Below are 25,166 nucleotides of genomic sequence, written 5' to 3' on the forward strand. Positions count from 1 at the left end.
CCCCTCTTAGCTTGGTGTTCTAGGTGGCCGCCTGAGTGGCCTCTATGGTAGCACCGGCCCTGCATCAGCCCCAGCATCCCTTCTGGAAGGGGTTCGAATCCTCTTTTGCTCCCAACAACACACACAAAGGGAAGGAAGGAAAAGACGCACACGTGTACAGAGCCCACGTGGCTCCGTGGCCAGGATGCCTACAGAGAGCAAACACACACAGCCCACTTGAGACAAGGGTTCGAGACCTGGGAGGGACGAAACTCTGTACCTAAGCAGCCAAAGAGGAGGACATCCCACAGGGCCACATCCTGACAGCAGCAGCTTTCAGCCGCTCACTGCCTAGGAGATGGTCCTTTGAGCTCCACTAGGGAGAAGGGATGGACATGGCCTGCATTCACCTTTTACACAGTTGGCTCAAACCCACTCCTCAAACTCTTCGGATCAGTTCCCTTACTGTAAAGCCACAGTAGCAGGCAGGAGTTACACATGTCACGGAGCATTTGTCTTTCTTCCAGCTGCAACAGCCAGCCGGAGAACCCCGGAGCACATCAAGATGGCTGACATTTTACACGCAGGGGGTAAGTGTGTTCCTGGGTCAAATCCCAGCATGGCATTTATAACGTGTTGTGATTGGGTGCTGAATTACACCATAACCAATTACCATCATGGCAATGTGGGGGGCGGCAGCTATTTTTTAATCCCTCCTTCCATTGAAGTCAATGGGAAGGAAATTCTGTGTGTCTGGAGCTGCTATAAAATGTCATTGTGGATGGGCCCGTGGCTGTGGCCTGGAGGCTTAGAGGGTACAGCATGAGTGTGCACCAACCACGTCTACCCCATGGCTCCAGCCTGTTCCACAGCCTTTCTCCACCGATGTATCTGGCAGATGTGTATTTGGTGTTCTTCCAGTAGAGCAGGGCTTCCGCCAGATCCTGGTGAATCTTCAGTATAGGATTGTGCTTTAAAGCATCTTATAGCACTCTGTCGGCTTTGCTGCAACAGGCTAACCTGGCCTTGGGTGGCCTTGGGTCCTGTTTTACAGAGGACTGTGCTCTATTTAGAATGTGTTCTCTCTTTCAAAGGCAGCCAAGTCTGGTTTAATAAGATAAAGTAGGGTGACCATATGAAAAGGAGGACAGGGGTCCTGTATCTTTAACAGTTGCATAGAAAAGGGAATTTCAGCAGGTGTCCTTTGTATATATGGAGAACCTGGTGAAATTCACTCTTCATCACAACAGTTAAAGGTGCAGGAGCTATACTAGAGTGACCAGGTTTAAAAGAGGGCAGGGCACCTGCAGCTTTAACTGTTGTGATGAAGAAGAAATTTCATCAGGTTCCCTATATATACAAATGACACCTGCTGAAATTCCCTTTTCAATACAACTGTTAAAGATACAGGAGCCCTGTCTTCCTTTTCATTTAGCTCCGGCTATTGGGCGGTATAGAAATGTAATAAATAAATAAATAAATAAATATGGTCACCCCAAGATAAAGAACAACCAGAAGGGAGAGCAGAGCAGGCGCTGTGACATTGCCTGTTAACTGTTAGCACCTAGGTCACCTGCTCCCATTACAGTGAGCTGTATAGTATTTCTGTTTACATTTGAGTAGTTATATTTTTAGGCATACATATACATCAGCATATGCAAAGGTTATTCAAATCTACATCCTCTTGTCCGATGTGTAAGGTTTATGCTGTTTTAATCTTTTAATCTTTTTGATAGTTTAATTCTTATGTATATACTCTCCATATTTTAGATATTTTTATACTGTATTTTGTATTTGTGCTTTTAACCTGTTGGTTGTTTTATTATGGTTTTAATTTTGTGAACCGCCCAGAGAGCTTCGGCTATTCTGCGGTATAAAAATGTAATAAATAAATAAAATAAATAAATACTGTAAATAAATAAGTGCCTAAGCTACTCCTGTGGATGTTGTTTAAATCACTGTAATAGGCTACTTTAATTTTTTTATTTGATTAATGCAATTTATACTTTTCCTTTAAATGTTCTGAAATATTTCGCTGTGCATGAAAAATAATAAGAATATTTTCTTTCTTTCTTTCTTTCTTTCTTTCTTTCTTTCTTTCTTTCTTTCTTTCTTTCTTTCTTTCTTTCTTTCTTTCTTAATAGGTAACTGTCTATACAGAAGTTTTGTGCTAGAACCACACTTCCCAGCATCCACTAGGACAGAGCAGGCGGGCACCTTCCCTTTGAGTGATGGCCGCTCCCGCTAATCGCCTGATCCTAGCGCCCGGACCCGCCCTATCAGCGCGCAGAACTAAGCGCTGAACGAGAGTTTAGCGGAGCGAGCGAGCTGCTGGCTCAGTTGTGCGGTGGACTTAGTATCACATGGGCGCTGCTGGTGCTGAGCCGGGCAGGATCTGCGCTCCGGGCGATGGGTGAGCGAGCGCTGCTCCTTTGCGTCCTGACTGAGCCCTGCGCGTTTGGGAACCGGGAGTCGTGACTTGGGAGTCGGGCGCGCTGAGGACTAGGAACTTGTTTGGAGGCGTGTTTCTTTTGGCTGGCGCAGCTTTGTAGAGGAAGGGTTACGGTGCAAGTGAGGAAGGGGGACAGTTGGAGAAAGAGGGCGAAGCTGGGAGGTCCATCTTGGGGTTTTTATTGTTTCTCCGCAAACTTTCTCTAAGGTCCTATTTGCGTTTAGGCGCACAAACTTGGCTGGAATGGAGGTTTCTGCTCAGTGTGATCTTAAAAATGAAAAGAGGGAGGGGGAGGGAGAGTTCTGCGCATTTTGTGGTGGGCGCACCCCCCCCCCTTTGAGATGTATTCATAGTTTTTTATTTAGTTGGTGTCTAACCCTCGCAGCCGGATAAATCACAGCAGGTTGCACCCTTCTACAAACCTAAGAAAGCCCCGGCTTTCCATAAGTCGCCCGAGGAGGTGTTAAGGCATGGGAAACGACTCCGAATTAGACTGTGTCCTTGTAGATCTGCTTTTTCTCCCCGGTACCCTCCTTGGGGGCGCGGGGGGGGGGGGCGGAAGAAAGAAGGCGGTGTTTTATTTTATATTTCCAGGAGAGGGTTATTTTCAGTTGTTGGACTCTTGAGAAGATGGGTGTGTGTGTGTGTGTGTGTGTGTGTCTGGATTCAAACGTTGTGATTTTATAAAAAACAAACTTTTTTTGTTTTTTTGCGTTGGAAATAATCCGACCAGTCTCTATGCAAATTCTCCTTCCCGTTCTGTGTGGCTCAGCATATAATTCTTGGCAAGGGGATCTTCGATTAAGTTGTAAAAGTCACTGAGTTTGCATTTCTGAGCAGGTGGAGGAAAGAACAGAAGGCGGCAGAGGGAGTGTGTTCTGTAAACTAGCCAATTTTGGGGGAAACTTTTAGTTTACTGTTAAAACAAAACAACACCCCCTTTTTTCCTCCCCCCCTCCGACAAACACACACTTGGTATTCGGAACACTGTGTCTGTCAACCCCATTCACGTGACCAGACCCTTTTTTTAAAAAAAAAAAACAAAAAAACAGCGCCAGAACCAATTTAAACTCTCAGAAGTTTTCTTGTGCTTTCTCCCCTTAAATGGACACTGCCCCCCCACCCCCTTTTAAAGTATTTTCTTGGCTATCAGGGGTTTCCTGGTAATTTAGATCACATTTCTCCTTCTTTCTCTTCACCCCCCCCCCCCCCCTTTTCCAATTTAGTAAATTTCAGCACTCCTCTCTGATTTTGTCATCCATCTTCCTGTTGCGGTTTTTAATCTCTGGCTGTTCTCAGTTAATTTATTGTGTCAGCTGTCAGCAAAAGCCGCCCTCCTTCCCCACCCCCGCCCCCCAGTTCCCAGAAGGCTCACGGGTTGCCTCGTCCCACATTCGCCCAGCCTCTTAAGAGTTAAACCTGTAATATTGAATGAAATGTGTACACACAGTTCTGGTTCCATTGTACTCTGTCATTTCCTGTAAGTGGCTTGATCTACATTCTTTGAAGATGCTGAAGGCTTTGCTGCTTCCGCGTAAGCCAAGAAATATTTTTGTAGGTTGTTGACCTTCTCTCTCTCCCCACGCCACTCCCCACCCTGTGATTTCTCCCCCCACTTTTTTTTTACTGAATAATGTATCTGCTTGGAGGAATTGAACAAGTGTTCCCACTCTTCCTTTCCTCTGCTCCTATCGGCATGCCCTGGAAGGCTGTGCGAGGAAAATGTTTGATGCCTGTGTGAGAAAGAGAGAGAGATACAAATCGCTGTGAAATACAACCACATACTGTCATTGTTGGCAAAGTCAGAGTTGACTAGGAGCCAGAGAATTCTGAAAAGGCAGCAGGGCCCTTCTGTTCCAGTTTAGAATGGTGTTGCAAGGGGGTGGGGGAAGGTTGTTTAATGAAATTATCCTGGTTCACACATACACATGCTCTGCTGTTCTTTCTTAGGCAGTCACTTTTTGTATTCTTGGGGTGGGGGGATGCTGTATTCTCCGAGTGCTACCCTGGAACGCTGCAACTCCCCATGGAGAGTTAAGTTGTACTATTAGGGTGTCATGCACTCACACCATGGTCTTTCTTTCTAAGTTTTGTATTTCAGATTCAGCATTGAGAATAACTGCATTTTGCAGCCTGCATAACCTATGCATGTGGAGAGAGTTTGTGGAACTTCTTTCTTCCTCTGCTGAAGTTCGTTGTGCCATTTTTAACCTATTCTGCCATTTTTGGCATCATTTCTTCTGCATGGGAGGGGCAAAGGCACTGAAGCCCCACAGCAATTACTGGAAGGATTTTTAGCCACCCTCCTGAGATTGCAGAAGAACCCACGGCCCACCTGCTTTCCAGGGTATTGTTGGGCCCTTAAGGGCTAAAAACTTGCTCTCCTTACATGAGACGTTAATCCCCACCCCAAAACTGAGATTTCTCATTCAGCTGCCAAACTCTGTGCCCTTTCAATTTTGGGGCTCTTGTGGAATCACTGTGCCCACCCATTTCTGTATAGTAAAGTTAGCATCCCCTAGCAGCATAGGGCTGCGCAAATGCGGTCATTTAAGGCGTTAAAGTACATTTTACCCGGGTCACCCATGCTTGGATCTCCTTGCATTCCTGCACTTACTGTGCAATCCGGCCCTCAGATGGGATGAGGTCAATTCTGGGGGTGCTGAGGAATGAGTGTGCTTCCTGGAAAATCCCGTCTAGAGGCATGAAGGTCTTCTAACTTTCCAGGCTGTGATTGAGGCAGCATTGCAACATCCATTTCTGTGGAATATCAACAGTCGCCTTGCTTCACTTCCTTATAAACTTTGTTTAATACTTCTAACTACACCTTGATTAAAAGTGGGTCGGAGGCCAAGTAAAGCTGTTTTGGGGTGGGGCATGGATCTCTCTTTTCTAAAGAAGAGCTTGGGCAGAAAACCCCCCCCCCCAACTTTTTGAACAAATACAATGAGCTCATCTCCTTTATGTCGCATCTCATTTCTATGATTCATGCTGAAGTTTTGAAACCAATCTGTGGTACTTCTCTTTAATGGCATGTGGTTTATTATTATTTTTTGTTTAACTTACTGGCATTGACTATTTTATTTCCCCATTTCATCCCCTGATCTTTTGGTATGTTTCTTGGGGCTTTCTTTGTTCTTAAAGTGACTTTCTGTGGAAGAACAGTCTTGCTTTTGTTTTAACGACTGCAGATTGCAGTTCTGTGATCTTTCCTCGGGCTGCTTGCTTCATAGAAATTGCCTTTGTGGATCAGGCCAATGATCCTTCTAGTCTAGTATACTGTGTCTGTCAGCAGCCAGCCAGAAGCTGGGCATGAGTCAATGTGTAGTTTATCTCTGGCATCTGCTAGATGATTCCTAAACGTGGAGGTTCCATTTAACTTTGTGGCTATGGGCCATCGAAAGACCTGGCTTGAATCATAGAATCATAGAATCATAGAATAGCAGAGTTGGAAGGGGCCTACAAGGCCATCGAGTCCAACCCCCTGCTCAATGCAGGAATCCACCCTAGAGCATCCCTGACAGAGGGTTGTCCAGCTGCTTCTTGAATGCCTCTAGTGTGGGAGAGCCCACAACCTCCCTAGGTAGCTGATTCCACCGTCACACTGCTCTAACAGTCAGGAAGTTTTTCCTGATGTCCAGCCGCAATCTGGCTTCCTTTAACTTGAGCCCGTTATTCCGTGTCCTGCACTCTGGGAGGATCGAGAAGAGATCCTGGCCCTCCTCTGTGTGACAACCTTTGAAGTATTTGAAGAGTGCTATCATGTCTCCCCTCCATCTTCTCTTCTCCAGGCTAAACATGCCCAGTTCTTTCAGTCTCTCTTCATAGGGCTTTGTTTCTAGACCTCTGATCATCCTGGTTGCCCTCTTCTGAACACGCTCCAGCTTGTCTACGTCCTTCTTGAATTGTGGAGCCCAGAACTGGACGCAATACTCTAGATGAGGCCTAACCAGGGCCGAATAGAGAGGAACCAGTACCTCACGTGATTTGGAAGCTATACTTCTATTAATGCAGCCCAAAATAGCATTTGCCTTTCTTGCAGCCATATCGCACTGTTGGCTCATATTCAGCTTGCGATCTACAACAATTCCAAGATCTTTCTCGTTTGTAGTATTGCTGAGCCAAGTGTCCCCCATCTTGTAACTGTGCATTTGGTTTCTATTCCCTAAATGTAGAACTTGGCATTTATCCCTATTAAATTTCATTCTGTTGTTTTCAGCCCAGCACTCCAGCCTATCAAGATCACTTTGAAGTTTGTTTCTGTCTTCCAGGGTATTAGCTATCCCACCCAATTTGGTGTCATCTGCACATTTAATCAGCGTTCCCTGCACCTCCTCGTCCAAATCATTAATAAAAATGTTGAAGAGCACTGGGCCCAGGACTGAGCCCTGCGGCACCCCACTCGTTGCCTCTCCCCAGTTTGAGAAGGTTCCATTGATAAGTACTCTTTGAGTCCGATTCTGTAGCCAACTGTGGATCCACCTAATAGTTGTTCCATCTAGCCCACTTTTAGCTAGTTTGTTAATCAGAATGTCATGTGGTACTTTGTCAAAAGCTTTGCTGAAGTCAAGATATATGACATCCACAGCATTCCCACAGTCCACAAGGGAGGTTATCCTATCAAAAAATGAGATCAAATTAGTCTGACAGGATTTGTTCCTGACAAATCCATGTTGGCTTCTAGTAATCACTGCATTGATTTCAAGGTGTTTACAGATTGACTTCTTTATAATCTGCTCCAGAATTTTCCCAGGGATGGATGTCAGACTGACTTGTCTGAATTTGCCCAATCCTCTTCAGAAAGCCATCTGAGCAAATTTTCTTACCTTGTGGCAATGAGTTCCTTGAGTGAATTGGGCACTGAATGAAGCAGTTTTTCCCCTGGCTCCACTGCTGCTCAGCTTCACTGGGCATCCTTTGAGTTTTAGGGGTAGCGAATGTTCCCTTTTCTCACACCTTTGTTTTATTCGCACGATCTGAGACTCGGTTCCCTCATCTCTAAAATGGGCTTAATAGTGGTGGTGCTTCCCCCTTGGGGGAGGGCTCACAAAGCTTTAAATCTATCCCAGATGGAATGACAGACAATTGGGTTGAGGTCAGCACATTCATCTCTTTGCTGGGGTTGCAGGAGGAGCAGCCGCCGGATCCCCTGCCCCTCCCATCCATGTGTCAGTTCCACAACTGTGCATGGAAAACAATTGTTTTCATTGAAGCCAGCAAATTGCTAGAGTCTCACAAGCAGCTGTTTTACAAAAGGGGTTTGAAGGCCGGGGAAGGGGAGGGGTGAGGTATGATTTTTTTAAAAAATTGTAAGAACAGGTGCTTTCGAGACACTGGCAGAGAGCCAAAGTACCCCAAGTGCATGGATTACAGAGCTGTGGTTTTTGATTTAAATCTTTACATAGGACAGCTTTACGTAGGCAACAGGAAGGATTAGTTCTTTCTCCCCCCCCCCAGCACCCCATTAATTCACAAGGGCCAATAAATGCACCCCATAAACCATGCAAAGCAAGGGGACAGGTTCCTGCAAGCACACTTCGCTAGAATGTGTTTATGTTTCCCCTTTGTGGGCAGGTTGTCCTGTTTGATTTGCAAGACCTAGGAATATGCAGTCAGGAGAAGGAGCCCAGTAGGGTTAGGGGTGACATACTGTAATATTCCCAAATCTGGACTAAAACTCTCATCAGCCCCATGCTGGCTGGGGCTGATGGGGCTTATAGTCTAACACATCTGGAGGGAACCAGGTTGGGGGAAAGCCACTGCATTTTTTTTTGTAAAGTACAGCTACGTTTTTCAACGTTTCAAATTTATTATGAGACTGTGGCATTAAGATAGGTCCAAAAAGAGAGGTGTGTGCCTTCCCCCATTTCCCTGGCTTCTTCTAAAAGTGAGGTGTGGCTTCCATGCTGAGAAAGGAAGCCCTCTGTGCATGCTCAGAGACTTATTATGGAATCAATAGTAGAGTTGGAAGGGGCCTCTAAGGCCATCGAGTCCAACCCCCTGCTCAATGCAGGAATCCACCTTAAAGCATTCCTGACAGATGGCTGTCCAGCTGAAGGCCTCTAGGGTGGGAGAGCCCTAGGCAATTGGTTCCATTGTCATACTGCTCTAACAGTCAGGAAGTTTTTCCTGATGTCCAGCTGGAATCTGGCTTCCTGTAACTTGAGCCCATATATCTTTCTGTTATCCCAGTTGTTCCTTTGAGGAAAGGGCTTGGTGAGAATGGGGTTGATTTTGAGAATATTAATTGTGTGAGGTTGTTGCAGCAAAGACAATAAAATATGGAGGAGAAGAGGAGGAGCTCAGTGGGTGTGGCTAAAAGGACAGGAGCACCTGCAAGAGATTCTGCCCCCTCCCTTATTACAGCAATGGGGACATGGAATTTGGGCCCAGGTTCTACTCAATTGGCCAGAACACACCTGCCAAGCAAACCTTCTAATACTGTCCAGGTTTATTTATATTCATTCCTAATCACGGTGGTAGCTTGACAGCTTGAACACTATTCCTAAATCGAAGTTTTGGGGTTGGCGAAGGTGGAGCAACAGATGATCCATTTCTTTTACTAATAGTTGTCAGGAATTATTAGAAAGGCAAGTCCAGCCCAATCCAGACGGAATCAATTGCTGTTTCTGCAGTGAATGAAGGGAGAAGTGAGAAAGAAAGAAAGAAAGAGACATGGGATAATCTAGGCTGTCTTCCTTCCTGCGCATTCCCCTGGTTCTGTTTCTAATTTAAATTGTTTGGGTTTCATGGGTCTCTTTTCTCTTTCTCCCCCATCACCCCCAAATCTGTTCTCAGCCCTTGTATTCCTCCCCCCCCCTGCCCCCTGGCATGGTTGCCAGTACCCCCTCCCCTCCTGCCTTCTGAATTTCTGCTGTAAGCCTTGCGAAAGAGGCCAAGCAGATTTCTCTCCCCCCCCCCCCCCCCGCTCCTTCCTTTTGTTTCCTGAAGTTGTCATCATGTCCAGTAATCCTCTCAGAAGCTGGACTTGTTTTGGCTGCTGTGTGCTATGATCTCATACTCGGAGAACACTAAACTGGGAAGGCTCCCCCCCCTTCCCTCTCTCTTTTTTAAATTTTCTCCCTCCCCACTGCCTTTTTGTACAGTATGTCACTGTTTTGCATGAGCTCATTGACCGGGTGGAGTGGGGGGCAGGAATGACACACAAACCGTTTTAGCAAACATGAGCTGGAAATGGATGTTGTGGGCAGAGGTGGCTAGAAACCATTCAACGCTTGGCCCACTTTTTCGCGGGGGGGGGGAGAGAGAGAGAGAGAGAGAGAGAGAGAGAGACTGATTCTTCATCTCCACATGGACCCAAGTGGTCCACTTTTGTGCTCATCCTCTCAGTCCTTGCTCTCCACACATTCTCTTTTTAAAGGGCCTTTTCCGCACGTCAGGTGCCGGAATCCTGCCTTTGAAGCGGAGAATGTCGCTGTGATTGTGAGTGTCTCTTGTTAGTTCCCTTTCCCTGTGTAAACTAACTATGTGAAGCAATATGGAATCAATCCCACGAATGCAGAAGGGGTTGGGCACCCTGGCTGTGACCCAAGCCGCTCATAAGTTGGGCTGGTGATTGATTTAAGAACTCTTAGTTGACTGTTCTGTCTTCTGATTGGTTACAATTAAAAATGCATATTTGCCCCAAAACAAAACCCAGCTCAGTATAGTTTGCTTTTGAAGGAAGTGTGAGAAATTACAGCAAAGTGAACAAAAGCTGTTCCTTGTTGGTAGAAGGAAAGGCCTTCTTTAATATGTTTTGTTCTGATTCCTTCTGCTGGGTCTTTGGAGGCTCAGAATCTCAGGGGGTGGAGCCTGCTGGAATGGGGTGGAGCTTAGTGATGGCAGCAATAGCAGGTGAAATAAGGGTGGAGTCTAGGGGTACGGGGGGGGGAGAGGGTAGCGCCTGGCCAATGGAAAGGGAGCCTGATGAACGTGGGGGTGGAGCAAATAGCAAGAGCACCAGTGGTGTAATGACTCTGCCCTCCTGCTCAGAATTCCCTGCTCCCTCTGAGCTTAGCTGCAAACAACGCAGTAGCTGGGGGTGGGGGGATGAATTGAATATATTGGTCTTTGGTGTAATGCAAAGCATTTTGTGGGGGCTTAGTCTTGAATAGGCAATTAAGACCCAAAACACTGGTTCCTGGTTGAGATATTATTATTGCTATTATAGTTGTTGTTGTTATTACTACTACTACTACTACTACTTTTATTTCTATACCAACCCATAGCTGAAGCTCTCTGGGCGGTTTACAATAATTGACAAAAATACAAAATACAGCATAATAAAAATAGTCTAAAAAATTTAACATAGAAAAACTAAAGCAATGTAAACTGCTAAAAAGAAATAAACAATATTTTTAATAATAGACCTGTTCTAAAACAGCAGACATAGGTGCTTCTTAATATATTGTAAAATGCCGGGCAGTAGAGCGCGGTCTTCACCTGGTGCTGAAAAGATGACCGTGTTGGCGCCAGGCAGGCCTCAGTGGAGAGCTCACAGTTGGGGGGCCACCACTGAGACGGCCCTGTCCTTCGTTGCCACCGTCTGAGCCTGAGCCCTTGGAGGTGGCACTTGAAGGCAGACGTTAATTGTAATGTCCGGGGATGTTTAGGTTGGGAGAGGCGTTCCATCAGATATTGCAGTCCCAACAAACCACTGGAGACTGTTTGTTGATATATAGATCAAGACAACTGCCTGCATTTTTGGACTCTCCTAGGGTTTGGTGGTGGCGGCGGCGAAACTATGGAGACAGTCATGATGAGTGTCTGCACTTCAAAATGTATCACCTTGCCACTGAAGAGCACTCCAAGAAAAAGAGCCCATATATTATCAAAGGCTAGCATTGCCAGAACTCCTGAGGCTCGGACCCTGTAATGCAGGGGGCGGAGCTTTCAAGATAGGAGGTGGTGCCAGACAGATCCTGGAGCAGAGCTGAGTGGGGTAAGGGCGGAGCTTATTGGTGCCTGGGAGGGGCAGAGAATGACACCTGGACGAACCTGGAAGTGGAAGAACCTGGCTGTGAATGGTGTCCTATGAATGTAGCTGATTGAAGTGTCTCTGTGCCTAATAGTGGAGCTGTTGTGCCAAGCAGAAATTAGCCTCCTGCTCCCTAGATAATTCTGGCCCCTCACCCTGAGATGTTTTCCTTCCCACCGGAGACCTTGAGAAGGAGCCTGAAGCTTTGAGTCAAACCTTAAGCAGGCCTTCAGATATTGGACCTAAAACTTCCATCAGCCCTAGCTAGCATAGCCCACAGTGAGGGATGCTAGGAGTTGTAGATCAAAACATTTTGAGGGCTACGGAGTGCCTGTTCCTGCCCTTAGTAGGCTGGAGCCAGAACAGCTTCAAGATAAACAAGCGTGCAGCACCAATCCTCAGCCCCACCTCATTGAGATTTCTCCCTGCAATTAATTGGATCCCTCAAATGAATCAACTAAGGATTACTGTGATGCCTTTTAGAACTGAAAGGTTCACCCGAAGCAGCTTACAAACAGCAAAAGACTGCTAATGTAATACCATGAAACACTGCATGAAAACCACACTATCATTCCAGAAAATCGAATAAGCGGAAGAGCAGCGGTTGGACATTTCTATCCTGATTCATCTGCTCCCCCCCCTCATAACATTTCCATCTTGCCTGGATTAACATTCAGCTTGTTTGCCCTCATCCATCCCAAAATGGCGTTTGTTCGGAAGTCCACGGCCTCCTTGGAGTCAGTGGATGGAAACGAGAGGCAGAGAGGTGTTCCATCCACATGCTGATGACTGTTTAACCTAGGGGTGAGGGTTGTGGCCCTGTTCTCCTGGGCCTCTCAGCAGCTTTCGATACCACTGACCATGGTATACTTCTGGGCTGCCTGGCTACATCAGGACTGAGAGCACAGCATTACCTTTCCCGTGGGCTTTACACGGTGGTGTTGGGGGACTTCTGTTCTGCCTCACGCTCATCAGCCGTTGGGTATCACAGGGTTCTATCTTGTCCCTGTGCCGATCAACACTTTCATGGAAGTGTTGGGAAAAGTGATCCCAGAGGGTTGAGCTAAAGTAGCAATGGGGGACATGTCGCCCTCCAGATGTTGTTGGACTGCGACTCCCATGATTCCTTACTATTGACTAGAGGTTGATGGGCGTTGCATCGCATCCCCTGAATTGCTTCCTTGGTATAAGTCATCTGCCAGGTTGGCCAAAGTCATCTTCCCCGTAACTAGGCCAGATGCCAAATTGGTATCCACCATGACTGCCTGGGTTTGAGATGCCACCATCCTCTCCACAACCTTGCTTAGGAATGGAACATTTGACACCGGTAGATGGTTATCCAGAACCACAAGTCCCAAGCTCGATTTTTGTTCTGGTGCACAAGTCTTGGTACCACCCCTTTAAGAGAGGTTGGCATACTTCCTACTTACTTCAGAGGGCCAGGCCGCAACCCTGGCAGCTTTTCATAGCCAGGAAGGGCAAGGGTCCTGACCGCAGGTGGTAGGTCTCAAATCAAGCAACTTGTCCACATCCTCGGGGTGCAGAAGCTGGAAGATATTCAGAACAACTTGACTGGACCATGTCTTGTCCATATCCCTTTCCGACTCTGTCAAAACTATGGTGTCTTATTACGGTATGGATATGTACCGTATTAATCGGCAGGATAGTTGATTCAGGGTGCAATCCTATGCATGTTTACACAGAAAAAAGTCCTACAATTCCCATGCTGGCTGTGGAATGCTGGGAGTTGTAGGTCTTTTTCTTTCTAAACATGTATAAGATTGTGCTGTGATGTGCTGGTTTTTGAAAGGTAGATTTAAGTAGCTACATTTTCAAGAGCAACAGTGAAATATGTGTGTGAACTGATGGATGTACCCAGAACAATACATCTGGAACTGCTTACTGTTCCTTTTGAGTGGAGGAGGTCTGTGCTCCATGCATGTGACCGGTCCATCTTCCCCTCTTCATAGTGCCTCAAATCCGCTGATGTGCATTCCGTCATGGAAGGGCCCTTTTTGTTGTGGAAAACTGGATAAAGTGAGGCCATGAATTACTTCCTTCACCCCCACCCCTTCCCTAGCTGTTATCTGTGAAAGCTCCTCTCCAGTTTTTTTTTTTGGGTTTCGTTTCATTAGGATGTGAAATTCTGCTGCTGGATGGTACAGTTGGATCTTTGTCCTACAGTCTGGCCTGACCTGTAGGTAACCCCCTAATCCTGATCTTTCTAAAGCATGTTTGTATGGAGGGGGAAAGAATTCTGATGCCACCATGACTCATGTGGTCCTCAGTTTCTCTGAAGAGCCATCAAGAAAAGGATGGGGCAGGGGGAGAAGGCGAATGAACACACACACACACACACATACATACCGGTCACACAGTGGTTTCTGGCTCCCAGTTACCACTGACCCATGCAAGATTTGGGCTGGTGACCTGAAGAGATTAACGTGTCCTGTGCCCCGTTACTAATCTCCCCCCCACTGTTGGCATGTAATTCATTAAGCTGTGGTAGGATGTTTTGTGATCGGCTTGAGTAGAAGACTGAAGTCTCAGAAAAAGGACCCAGGTGGCTAAAAATATGGGGGAAGAGGAAAGGGAACCAGTGAGTCGAAGAGTAGATTTGGCACTTTTTAGCCCCTTCCTTCCACAACGCCCCGCCCCCAATACCCCCTTGTCACCTCCTGTCTCTCATAGGTTGTCAGAAATGGCCCCATTTTCATACTGGGAGGGAAGTTCATGAGAATGTAGATTGTAAGCTCATTGGGGCAGCAACACAAACCACCTGTTTTTGTATCGAGGCTGAGTCCTGTGTTCAGTGACAACCATGAAGAACTTGGGGCCGGTGCCAGACACTGGTGGGACCTCGGTCGTGGTGCTGTTGACAGATGAGTCCTTCCACTGTCACACATTTGTCCCCACTGGCCATTTCCTCCACCGACTGAGCAGGCCTCGTCCAAGCGTATTTTCTGGGACAGGCGGCAATGGTATTGGATGGAGCGTAGCTGACTGCCTCCTCTTCCTCCCATTCAACCTGCCGGCGAAGAAGCGTGTTGGCAAGGGCTGGTGAAGTGAGCGACTGGTCCTTTCGGCACTCGCCAGTGCTTCTGCCAGCCACCATCTTAGCTTACCCCATATGCAATGCCAACCTAATCTTAGATGGCAGCACTCCTCCAAAGGTGCTGCTGCCTGCGCCATGGGATCAGGACAGGGAGCAGGTGGGCTCTTGGCAACAGCCCAGTCATGCTGACCCCTGATTTATCTTCTTCCTTTGGTGGTTATATCAGCTTTCCTCCTTCCCAACCTTATCCCCTGTAAAAAAGAAGGGGGGGGAAAAAAGGGGGGGGAAGACACCCACATGTAACTCTATCAATCCAGAAAGCGAATTGATTTTGGAAATCAATCTGAGGTTTCTTCTTGGGAAAAAGCAAGGTCCATATAATGGCTTCGAAGTTTTCTGAGTATAGTCTAATTTGGCTTTCTTGGTGAAGATGCAAATGCAGTAAAGGAAAGGGTGTTGAAGGGTGCAGAGAGCACCGCATAATATCACCCAGTGCTGTTTTGTTTTGGATAGTGATAAGAGGATGGTGATAATGAGCATTTTGAACGTTCAAGCCCTTCAAAAACATTACCTCAGTAATCCTCACAACAACCCTGTATGGTAGGTCAGTATTTCTGTCTATTGCAGATGGGAAGATGAGGATGGTGGAGTTCACCTCAGGGGTACAATGAGATTGTAGTTGTGGTGAGATTAAAACCCAGGAATTCTCCCCTGCAAATCTTGGTATTTGAATATTCAACCCCAAATACTCCCTGAGTACTTACTGTTCATCAAAGACTGTATTTGACATGTGGTGAAGTTTGATTTCAGTATTTGCCACTTGGTGGTATTTGACAACTGACATGAAATGGTGTTTTTGACCATTGGCATGTGATGGTATTGGATCGATGATATTCAATGTAATTTAGTACTTGACAGTTGACAGCTGTGACTTTCGTATTTCATACTTGCCAAAAACAAGTCAAAATCCCCATGTTCAAAGCACTCTTGACGTTGAGGTAAAAGTGTGTATTTACTCTGAGTTCCGTTTTGACACGTAAATGGTGAAATTGGAAAGTTTGGCAGATTTCAAGTATTTGGGAATATTTGTTTCACTTGTACTCCATCTAAGGCCAGTATGGAGTGAAAGTCCCAGATTAACATAAGATGGTGAGAACACACAGCCACAACCACCAGGGTCACGTGATCCACTAAACTAACATGGTTTTTACTGCGGGAGGTGATGCCGACAGGCCCTGTATCCCATAGCACAATACTCCCTAAGCTGGTGTCCTCCAGATGTGTTGGACTACAATTCCCATAATCCCTGCCCATTGGCTTTGCTGACTGGAGCATTTGGGAGATGCAGTCCAAATCATCACCTCTGATTCATTCATTTTTATAAGTGGCCTCGGACATTTTATGGAGAGATGGGGTGGTTATTTAATAGCTATCTCTCTGCTGAGGGATTCAGGCTGTGGTCTACCAACCACTCCGCTGTGATGGGGTGGAACTTCCAGAGACAGGCTTTCTCACAAGGAGAGCTGCTCTTATTTTATTTATTTATTTATTTATTGCATTTCTATACCGCCCAATAGCCGGAGCTCTCTGGGAGGTTCACAAAAATTAAAAACATTCAAAGTATAAAACAACAGTATAAAACCATAATATAAAATACAATATAAAAGCTCAACCAGATCAAAACAGCAGCAATGCAAAATTACAAATTTAAAACACCAAGTTAAAATTTATTTATAGACTGTTAAAATGCTGGGAGAATAAAAAGGTCTTCATCTGGCGTCTAAAAGCATATAATGTAGGTGCCAAGCGAACCTCCTTAGGGAGCTCATTCCACAGCCGGGGGGCCACAGCAGAGAAGGCCCTGCTCCTGGTTGCCACCTGCCTCACTTCCTTAGGCAGGGGCTCGCAGAGAAGGACCCTTGAGGATGACCTTAGGGTCCGGGCAGGTACATATGGGAGGAGGCGTTCCTTCAGATAGCCTGGGCCCAAGCCGTTTAGGGCTTTAAATGTTAATACCAGCACTTTGAATTGGTCCAGGACCTGGACTGGCAGCCAATGAAGCTGGAAAAGGACTGGCGTGATGTGGTCTCGTCGGCCAGTCCTTGTTAGTAACTGTGCTGCCTTGTTTTGTACCAGTTGAAGTTTCCGGACTGTTTTCAAAGGCAGCCCCCCTCTTACCTAGGCCGGCTCTGCCATTAGGCAGAATGAGGCAATCACCTCAGGCAGCAGATGTTGGGTGGCAGCCTTCTGAACCCCCCAAGCTAATCTGTTTGAGGACAGAGCCATACAACTTGTCCTGGGCCCCTGAAGCTAGTGCACCAGGTGTGGTGATAGAAATTACCAGGGTGGATTTGATTTAAATCAATTTGATTTAAATTACTACTCAGGAAGACTTGATTTAATCATGTGACTCCCCCCTCCCCTCAAAAAGGCACTCTTGCTGGTATAATCTTAATATTTGCAACCAGATGAAGGTTTCATTTTTAGAATAGCAACTTTTCAGATTAGTTTTACAGTTATACCAAAAATACTGATTTGGTTATACTATTAGAAACACATCATAGATAGATAATTATGAAATTATTGCGAGGTGAACTACCTCCAGTTTAATAGGTTAATCATTTGTATTTGGACAAAGTTTTTGCTGAACTTTATTGGAAGTAGAAAAATAATCTTTCAGAAACTTCTGAAAGAGCATGACATTGTGAATGGATTAATGGAATTCATTTACCAAAACATTTAAACAGCCTCATGCTACATAATTAAAAACTAATCCTTATTTCATGATGAATAAACTTTGGACTATAATGTATCTTAAATAGAAAACTATCTTTAGATAGATTTTTCCTCAGAAAGCATTTTGTTTAAAAAATCCAATTTAAATTTTAAAAAATCAGATTTTTTTTTAAAAAAAATCTTTAAAAAACCATTGATTTTTATCCACCCTGGAAATTACCCATTGGCAGCGTTGAAGTAAAATTCGACTTCCACTCCAGCTGGCTTCTGGACAGGGAAACGGGAAGGGGCGCCATCTTTCCTATTGCCTCAGGAAGCAAGTTGTCTTGGGCTAGTCCTGATTCTTGCTACCTCTTTGTCATGATAGACACACGATACAGGTGTACAAATTTTTGCGTGGTTTGGAGAATGTGGATAGGGAGACATTTTTCTCCATCTCTCAAAATGTTAGAACTCAGTGGGGTCATCCCATGAAGCTGCTTGGTGGGAGATTCAGGATGGATGAAAGCTTCTTCACACAGCGCATAGTTAAACTATGGAATTTGCTACCACAGGACATAGTGATGGCCACTGGTTTGGATGGCTTTAGAAGGGGGTTGGATAAATTCCTGGAGGAGAAGGCTATCAAGAAGGGCTAATAACCCTGATGGCTGCACACTACCTCCAGTATCAGAGGCAGTATATCAGTGCACACCAATTGCTGGGGAACATGGGTGGGAGGTTGCTGTTGCCCTCATTTCCTGCTTGTGCGTTTTCTATAGGCAGCTGGTTGGCCACTGTGAGAACACAATGCTGGACTAGGTGGACCCTTGATGTGATCCAGCCGGGCTGCTCTTAGGTCTTTGCTTCACTCTGCCCTCAGCTGCAAACAGGATCCAGCTCTGGACTCATACCTGACCAAACAGGGAACGTGCGCCAGAGGCAACCTGTGTTTCCAAATTCACGAGAAGAGGCGTTTGTGTTGAGAGTGGGGCCCCGGAGGGCTCGATCGCGGCAGTTGGTCGAGCAACGTCTAGGAGGGAAGGATGTGGTTGCTGGGGGCGAGGTTCACACCCTTCAGGAAACCACCTTGAAAGTGAAAGCGGAAGCTAGGCAGTCTTGCCCGTCTGCCAGAATACGCTCTTGCCTGCATGGAGATGTGTGTCCAGACAGGAAACTGGCGAGCTACGTACGTCAAAGCAGGCATCTTGGAAAGCCAGTCTGGTTGCCGGGGTGGCTACATCTTAGCCTGTGTGTGTGTGTGCGTGCGTGCATGTGCGTGTGCCTTAGAGCCAACATCTACCTCCTCTTGCAGGCCTGGCTGAGATTTCTTGTCATGAACAGTGCCACACCTACTACCAGGCATGGTCCGTAGCAGCCAGAGATACAGAATTTGGGTTCCCTTTGAGGGCAGAGGAGCGGGAGGTGAACAGAGCTGATCCTTGGGGTGCAAAAAGCCTAGAGGACAAGGCTTTGAGTGGTCCATTTGGTTATTGAAGAGGCAACCAGCAGCTGAAAGCAGGTGTGGACTGGGATAAGTTGGGGCTGTGCAAATGGGGTGAGTGAAGGTATTTGAGAGGCAGGCTAGCAGGTCAGTAACATCCGAAACAGCAGATCCGTTGTTCCAGCAAACACTAGATCTCAGATGAGCTGCTCCATACCCTGAGCAGGTCTTGATCATGACAACCGCCAAAGCCCCTCCTGTTAGGAGTTGCAAGAGACTGAAAAGGGGCAGAGTTCTAGCTTTGAGATGGGTGCTGTGAGTTTGCTGGGAGGCCTCAGGAAGGGTGTTGCTGGCCTCAACCGGACACCTCTTAGGGGAACCCAAGAAGCTGCTTTCCACTATTTGTCCACCGAGCCCAGTATTGTCTACTCGGGCTGGCAGCAGTGGCTGTCCAGGGTCTTTGGCTGGTCTGGGCCTTTTGTGTCATCCGCTACCTGATCCTTTTTAACTGGGGATGCCAGAGATTGAACCTGAGGCCTTCAGCATCCAAAGCAGGTGCTCTATCACTTGAGCTGGTGCCTTTCCCCAAGGAGAGAGAGAGCTGTAGGCGATGGGTTAAGCAGAGCCCGATTCAGAAAAATGCCAGACTTGGCATCTGGCAACTTCTCCTCCTGTCTCCCCCAGATGGATTTGGATCCTGCAGGAGTTTAGAGTTGGGTCCCTCTGGCTCCCAACATCTCCAGGCCTGAGAAGGGCTGGGTCCATGACACCCCTTGCCTGAGTCTTTGGCTTTCAGCAACTTTCCTCTCTTCTCCCTCGATGCAGCACCCAGCCTTAAAGGCAAGCGGAAAAAGAAGAGCATCCCCATGGCTGAGACCGAATCGGAGAACACTCCAGGGCCATGCCCAGCGGAAGAAACTGCAGTGGGGAGTCCTGGTGCAGAGGAGCATGAAAGTGCTCCGGAGAAGCTGGACCAAGTGGTGAGTGAAAAGAAGAACGCTGATATGAAAGCAGAGGGTTGAGTCTGAACATGTGTTCTTTCCACATTTTCGATCTTGTTCTCTGTGTCCTCTGGTTTCAGCTGGATCTCTAGATGGTTTGGGTGCACCTGTTGTTCCGATAGCTTATGCTACCTGGTAATGATGGGAGTTGCAGTCCAAAACATCTGGAGAGCTCCAGGTTGGGGAAGGTTGGTTTAGTTAGTGCCATGAATGACCATGGCAATTTACAAACTCACATAATGTGTGTGTGTGTGTGTGTGTGGTGGTGGGGATGACAACAGCAAAAATATGTGCCAGCTTTGAGTAGCATAAAATCTAAATTTCGACAAAATTGGAGACAACAGAGAAAGCGGAGAGAAGGTAATAGGAAGAATGTTGATTTCACTTTTATCCCACCCTTCCTCCAAATATTGTGGGGGCAGATAATGCGATGGTCTCTCCCTCCCACTTTTATCTTTACAATGACCCTGCGTGGAAGGTTAGTGACAGGTCCAAACTCACCCAGTAAGTATCAATGGTGGTTGCAGATTTGGATCTAGGTCTTTAGGGTCTAAATCCAACACCTAATACTTCTACAGAGTGGGCAACTTGTGGCCCTCCAGATGTTTTGGACTACAACTTCCATCAGCCCTAGTCACCATAGCTAATGGTGAGGGATAATGGGAATTGTAGGTCAAAACATCTGGATTGACCACTCCTATGCTAAACCAACCTGGCACCTTCCAGCTGTTTTGGATGACATCACTCAATACTCCTGATTCACGGGTCATGCTGGCTCTGGCTGATGGGCGTTGTGGCCCTGCCATTGTTTTAGACATCAAAATTCCCACCCCTTGTCCAAAACATTTCTCTTTAATACATGTATTTTAGCATAGAATTTTGCCTAAGATACAAATTTTTGGCTAACGATTTTGCTAATATGCATTTTTGAATGTTATTTTCATGAATATATGCATTTTTGTGTGCATGTTTTCTGAATATACACATTTTCTATGCGTTTTCAGATTGGAGAATTCCATTACAAAATTTGGAGAAGTGCAAAGTTTGAAGGGTATCTGAGTTTCAGTTCGCATATTGGTTTGAAAGAGCACAATGTGAACTGAACAAATTTCTCTCCTGTCACTAGTTTACAGATAACATGAAACCACGGACTATGGTTTAGGCTAATCATAGTTTGAGCTTCCTGCTCAACATTCAGTTACTTAGAGCTGCTTCTTTGCATTCTTCCTCCCGCATCTGTTCAGCACTCAGTTTTATAAGTTCATACCCCACCATCTCCATGGTGCAGTAGCCCTTTAAGTACAGTGATGGCTCTAACCGTGGTTTATCAATGCTTTGTGAATTCAGACCTTATAGTAAGCCACAGTTTGCACAAACGGTGGTTTGCAAACCTGCTTCAATCTGAGATATCAGAATCTGGGTTTTTTCAGTCCCAGCCAAATTAATGTTTGGGCAGTCTTGAAGTTGGATGTGAAAGCAAACCAAGATTTCATGTTATGTCAGAACCCAACCAGAGATTTTCCCCACTTTTAATGGAAGTCTGGTAGTGCTTGAATTTCAATGGCAACAAAATTGGAGTTGGAGGTAACACGGAATTTCATTCTAAATTTAAATATACATTTCTTCACATTTTTATCTAGTACCAGATTTTGAATTTTGCTTATCTTCTGTTTCAGCTTAGGAAAAAAAGTACAATTCCTCCTTATGATTTGTGCTAAAGATGGGGAAAAATTGACACTGAAGGTGTGAAATGAAAGGTCTTGGGGTCCTGCAGAAGGGCTGGCTTTAGGACCCAGGAGTTCTGACACAAATCTGCACCAGAAATCAATCCTTCCAAGCATGATTGGAATCCAGATTCCTGGGATGCCAGTTGCTGATTTGCACATGATATATTTTCTATTCCTGCCACTACAAACACAAGTGGCAGCTTCCTCTCTCCTTTGCAATCCTTTTCTCCCATGACAATAACTAGCAAGTGGTGTGTGGCGGTGATTGAGAGAGTTATAAGAAGGACAGAACGGAATGGCTGCTCCAATGACATGATCCATCTGTAGTTGGGCTGTGACCCAATAGTTGAAGATGAATGGAGTAGAATCCTGGACACATGAAGTGGCAAAAAATTAAATTTGGTCCAGCAATGCCAAATTCCTTCAAATGTGGAGCCAGTCAGGGGATGCACGCTCCCTCCCCCTCCTATTCTACCTGCTCTTCCCTCGGCCACATTAACCATAGTTCAGCATTAGATCTGCACTAATGCAATCTGCAGTTCATGCTAACCAGAGTGCCCATCTTAACCGGGGTTTACAAACCATGGTTAATATTAACAAGGGGAGGGAGGAGGACAAAGCCTGTGTGACTGAAGCTGGCTCCCAGAGCAAATCGTGATTGGTAGGAAGCCAGCCTTAATACCTGCACTGGAAGTTTATAAGTATTTGATGTGTGTGTGTGTGTGTGTGTGTCCCCGGTTTGCTCCTTCATTTTTGCCCTGCTTCCATGATTACTTATCCTAGGATAACAGCTCTGAAACTCACTACATCTTCCAAATTGTTGCCCTATTGTAGGTGCGACTTGGAAATTGAAGCAAGTTGATGAGCAAGCCGGTTCGAACATATCTGAACAAGCTGAGAAAATACGGTTACTCGCTTAGGAATAAGCCAGGACCGTAAACTAACCATGCCTTAAGATCCTGGCTTAGAATACTAGAGTTGGAAGGGGGCTATAAGGCCATTGAGTCCAACCCCCTGCTCAATGCTTGTTCTGAAGCTGGTAATCATAGATTCCTGTTTCACCCAAACTGGGAAACGCTGGTTAATTAGGGACTTCCTGGAGACCACAGATTGCATTAGTGCAGATCTGATGCTGAACCAGGGCTCGTGTGAAGGGAGGAGCAATAGGGGACCCTGCATGGGAAAATGCTTGTTCGTCCAATCGTCCAAACCACGTCCGAGTCCCCTAATATGATTGGGGGGTTGACACCTCTGTAATTGTTGTGGCATTTAGAAACTTCTGGGCTGGGTGTTTTTGTGCCTTTTGCCTAGGGTTGCAGGTAGGTTTAAGTAAGAAATGGAGGGAAACTGTCAAAAATTTCCAAGCCAGAGGTGTCAACTTCAAAAGAAACTGAAAATGCAAGTGTTTTCTATGTTGGCAAGAAAAACAACTGTGAACTTCAGAAATGAGCTCTCTATTGCCAAGAAATCACTCTCTCTCCTGCGAAATAGATTATTGGGGGAAATCCTCTCTTCTTCTTCAACCCACCACCCCGCAAAGAAAATCTGCACTAAATGAATTGTGCAGAATTCGGATTGCATTGGTAGGGAGCAGGGCGGACTGTTGCTGACGTTACTAGTTTTTTACTCCGAATCTTCTCCTTGATCATTCTCCCTTTCTTGCTTCAAGAAAATAAAATCTAAATGGTTTGAAAACCTGGATAATAAATGTGGAGTGAAATTTCGTTTAGAACACAGGCATGGGGGCAATGGAGAGGCATAGGAAACCGGGCAGAAGCTGGTGGTAAACGATTCCATCTCGGCTCCTGGGCATCTCCCGGACTTGCTTCCGTGTCTTCCGTGTCTTCTGCCTAGGAGTCTTGACGCATCCGTCCTGTCAAGCAAAATGGGCTTGAGCTCCATCTCAAACAGGTGGTGGGGGTGTGACTTTTGCTCCAGGTGGCTTTGGCGGAAAAGCGACCCATGGTGCAATCCTGTGGGATCGCAGCCAGTTAGATGGATGGAAGCTTCTCATCTCTGAGGCTTCCGAAAAAACGTATGCTCTGTCAGGCAGGGTGGCAGGAAGATGGAGGTGATTTTTCAACTGCTGTTCCTCTAAAACTCTAGAAGGGCCCCTGAGCCTTTCTAGCTCTGTCTGTGTCCCCCCTTGCTCCCCTCCCCCCAGACAACCATTTACAGTATTGCATCTACAATGCACGAATTCTGCCTTTCTGGACAGAAGATTTGATAATATTCCAATCTTTGTATTTGTGGGTTTGGGGATGTTGAGGGTGTTTTCCGCTATTTGCTAAGGTCTCCCCTCTATGACCATCCTAGGAGTAAATTTCTTGCTGTCTTTCTCCCATGCCTGTCAAACAGGCCTCTCTTCGAACAGATCTGTGCTCTTTTTTCTGGCACTGATGTTTTTACCTCTGTCCAGGTAGCAAAATTTGCCTTTGCAGCAAGGAAAATAGGCTCCAAATCCCAAATGGCTTAAGGTCCCGTTAGAGATGTGTATTTATAAATATGTGATTGCATTGTAGTGCTTCTCTTTTTATGTATTTTGTGATGGCCTACGGCTCTAAGCAATGAAGTTACTACTAGGGCTGTGCAACCCACTTGCCTCGGGTTTGGAAATCTGGATCACGGAGGCCATTTTATGACCTATCCGCCATCCGCCCAGCCCTCGGCCCCCATACAGCCTACAACTCCCAGCATGCAGTGCCGGGGAGGGCTGTACTTACTGGGTCCCAGGAACAGAGGGCATATATGTACTCACTGCCCCCATCGCTGCCACCTCTGTGCCATCGCTGGCTTCTCTGCTCGGTCAGCCGCCGCTGCCGCAATCAGGAATATGCCATTGACCCTGGGTGGTGGTGTCCCCCCACGTGTTCTGCAGGTGCCCTGCTTCCCTCAAGAGCCACCCACTTCCTTTATCAGAGTGGGTGACTCTTGGAAGAAGCAGGCATCTGCAGGGCGCCTACAGAACATGCGGGGACACCCCCCCCCAGGGTCAATGGCGTATTTTTGATTGCGGCAGCAGAGAGGACACAGGATACTTCAGATCCCAGCCTCTCCTCTCCCCACCCACCAGAACACCTCCTTTTCTCTCTCTCTGAAGTCAAATTTGCAGTCTTGAGAAGCAGCCCCGGTGGTTCTTTCTGCAATGGCAGCTAGGGTGTCTGGGAAGGGCGCCTATCCCAGAGACCTGCCCCCCTCCCAAGGTCACTTTCCCAGGGCTGTTAGCTTGCTCTCTCTGTGTCCATTTGTGTAGTTCCAAGCCTAGGAAGGCGTTGTGGAATCCATCTACCGCCTCACAGTTGTACAGTATAGACCCCTTTGCCCACGCACAGACTCCCTCTGCACCCCCACACTTGTTTTATCTTCACAACAGCCCTGTGAAGTAGGTTAGGCTGGGAGATGGTGACTGGAACCAAGGCCACACAAAAAAGGAGAGAGAAGTGTTTCTGAAAGCCCCTGACATGTTTATTCTGCCCAGCACGTTTCGGAAATACAATTCCTTCTTGGGAGAACTCCTTCTTGAATTAGTTTCAACAAAGGACGGAACGGAAGGGCTCATTCCTTCCCATTTGTGGGAGGATGAGTGAAAGCCCCCGAAGGAGGAATCGCATTTCCGAAACATGTTGGGCAGAATAATAAATATTTCGGGCACTTTGAGGGACGTTTGTCTCCTGGTTTTCTGCAGCATCCCAGGGCCTTTCTCTTTTCCTGGCTCTGGGTCCAAGGTCATCCAGAGAGCTTCATGCTTTAGAAGAGTTGGAAGTCATGCGATGCGGGAATATTTGCCTTCGGCGTGCACACACATGCATGTGC

At 46.4% G+C, this 25,166-nt stretch overlaps 1 protein-coding gene across 1 annotated transcript in view; it reads left to right on the forward strand.

The window, feature by feature from the left end:
- Positions 1-2,301: 2,301 nt before the first annotated feature.
- Positions 2,302-25,166, forward strand: part of ARID5A (AT-rich interaction domain 5A) — a 37,842-nt gene continuing 14,977 nt past the window's right edge. The window contains exons 1-2 of the mRNA XM_063138830.1: positions 2,302-2,392; positions 19,451-19,605. Coding sequence (XP_062994900.1) covers positions 2,389-2,392; positions 19,451-19,605 — 159 coding nt within the window. The 5' untranslated portion in view covers positions 2,302-2,388. The remainder of the gene's footprint in view (positions 2,393-19,450; positions 19,606-25,166) is intronic.

Source organism: Elgaria multicarinata, chromosome 12 (genome assembly GCF_023053635.1).
Source record: "Elgaria multicarinata webbii isolate HBS135686 ecotype San Diego chromosome 12, rElgMul1.1.pri, whole genome shotgun sequence".
In the NCBI taxonomy this organism is placed as follows: Eukaryota; Metazoa; Chordata; class Lepidosauria; order Squamata; family Anguidae; genus Elgaria; species Elgaria multicarinata.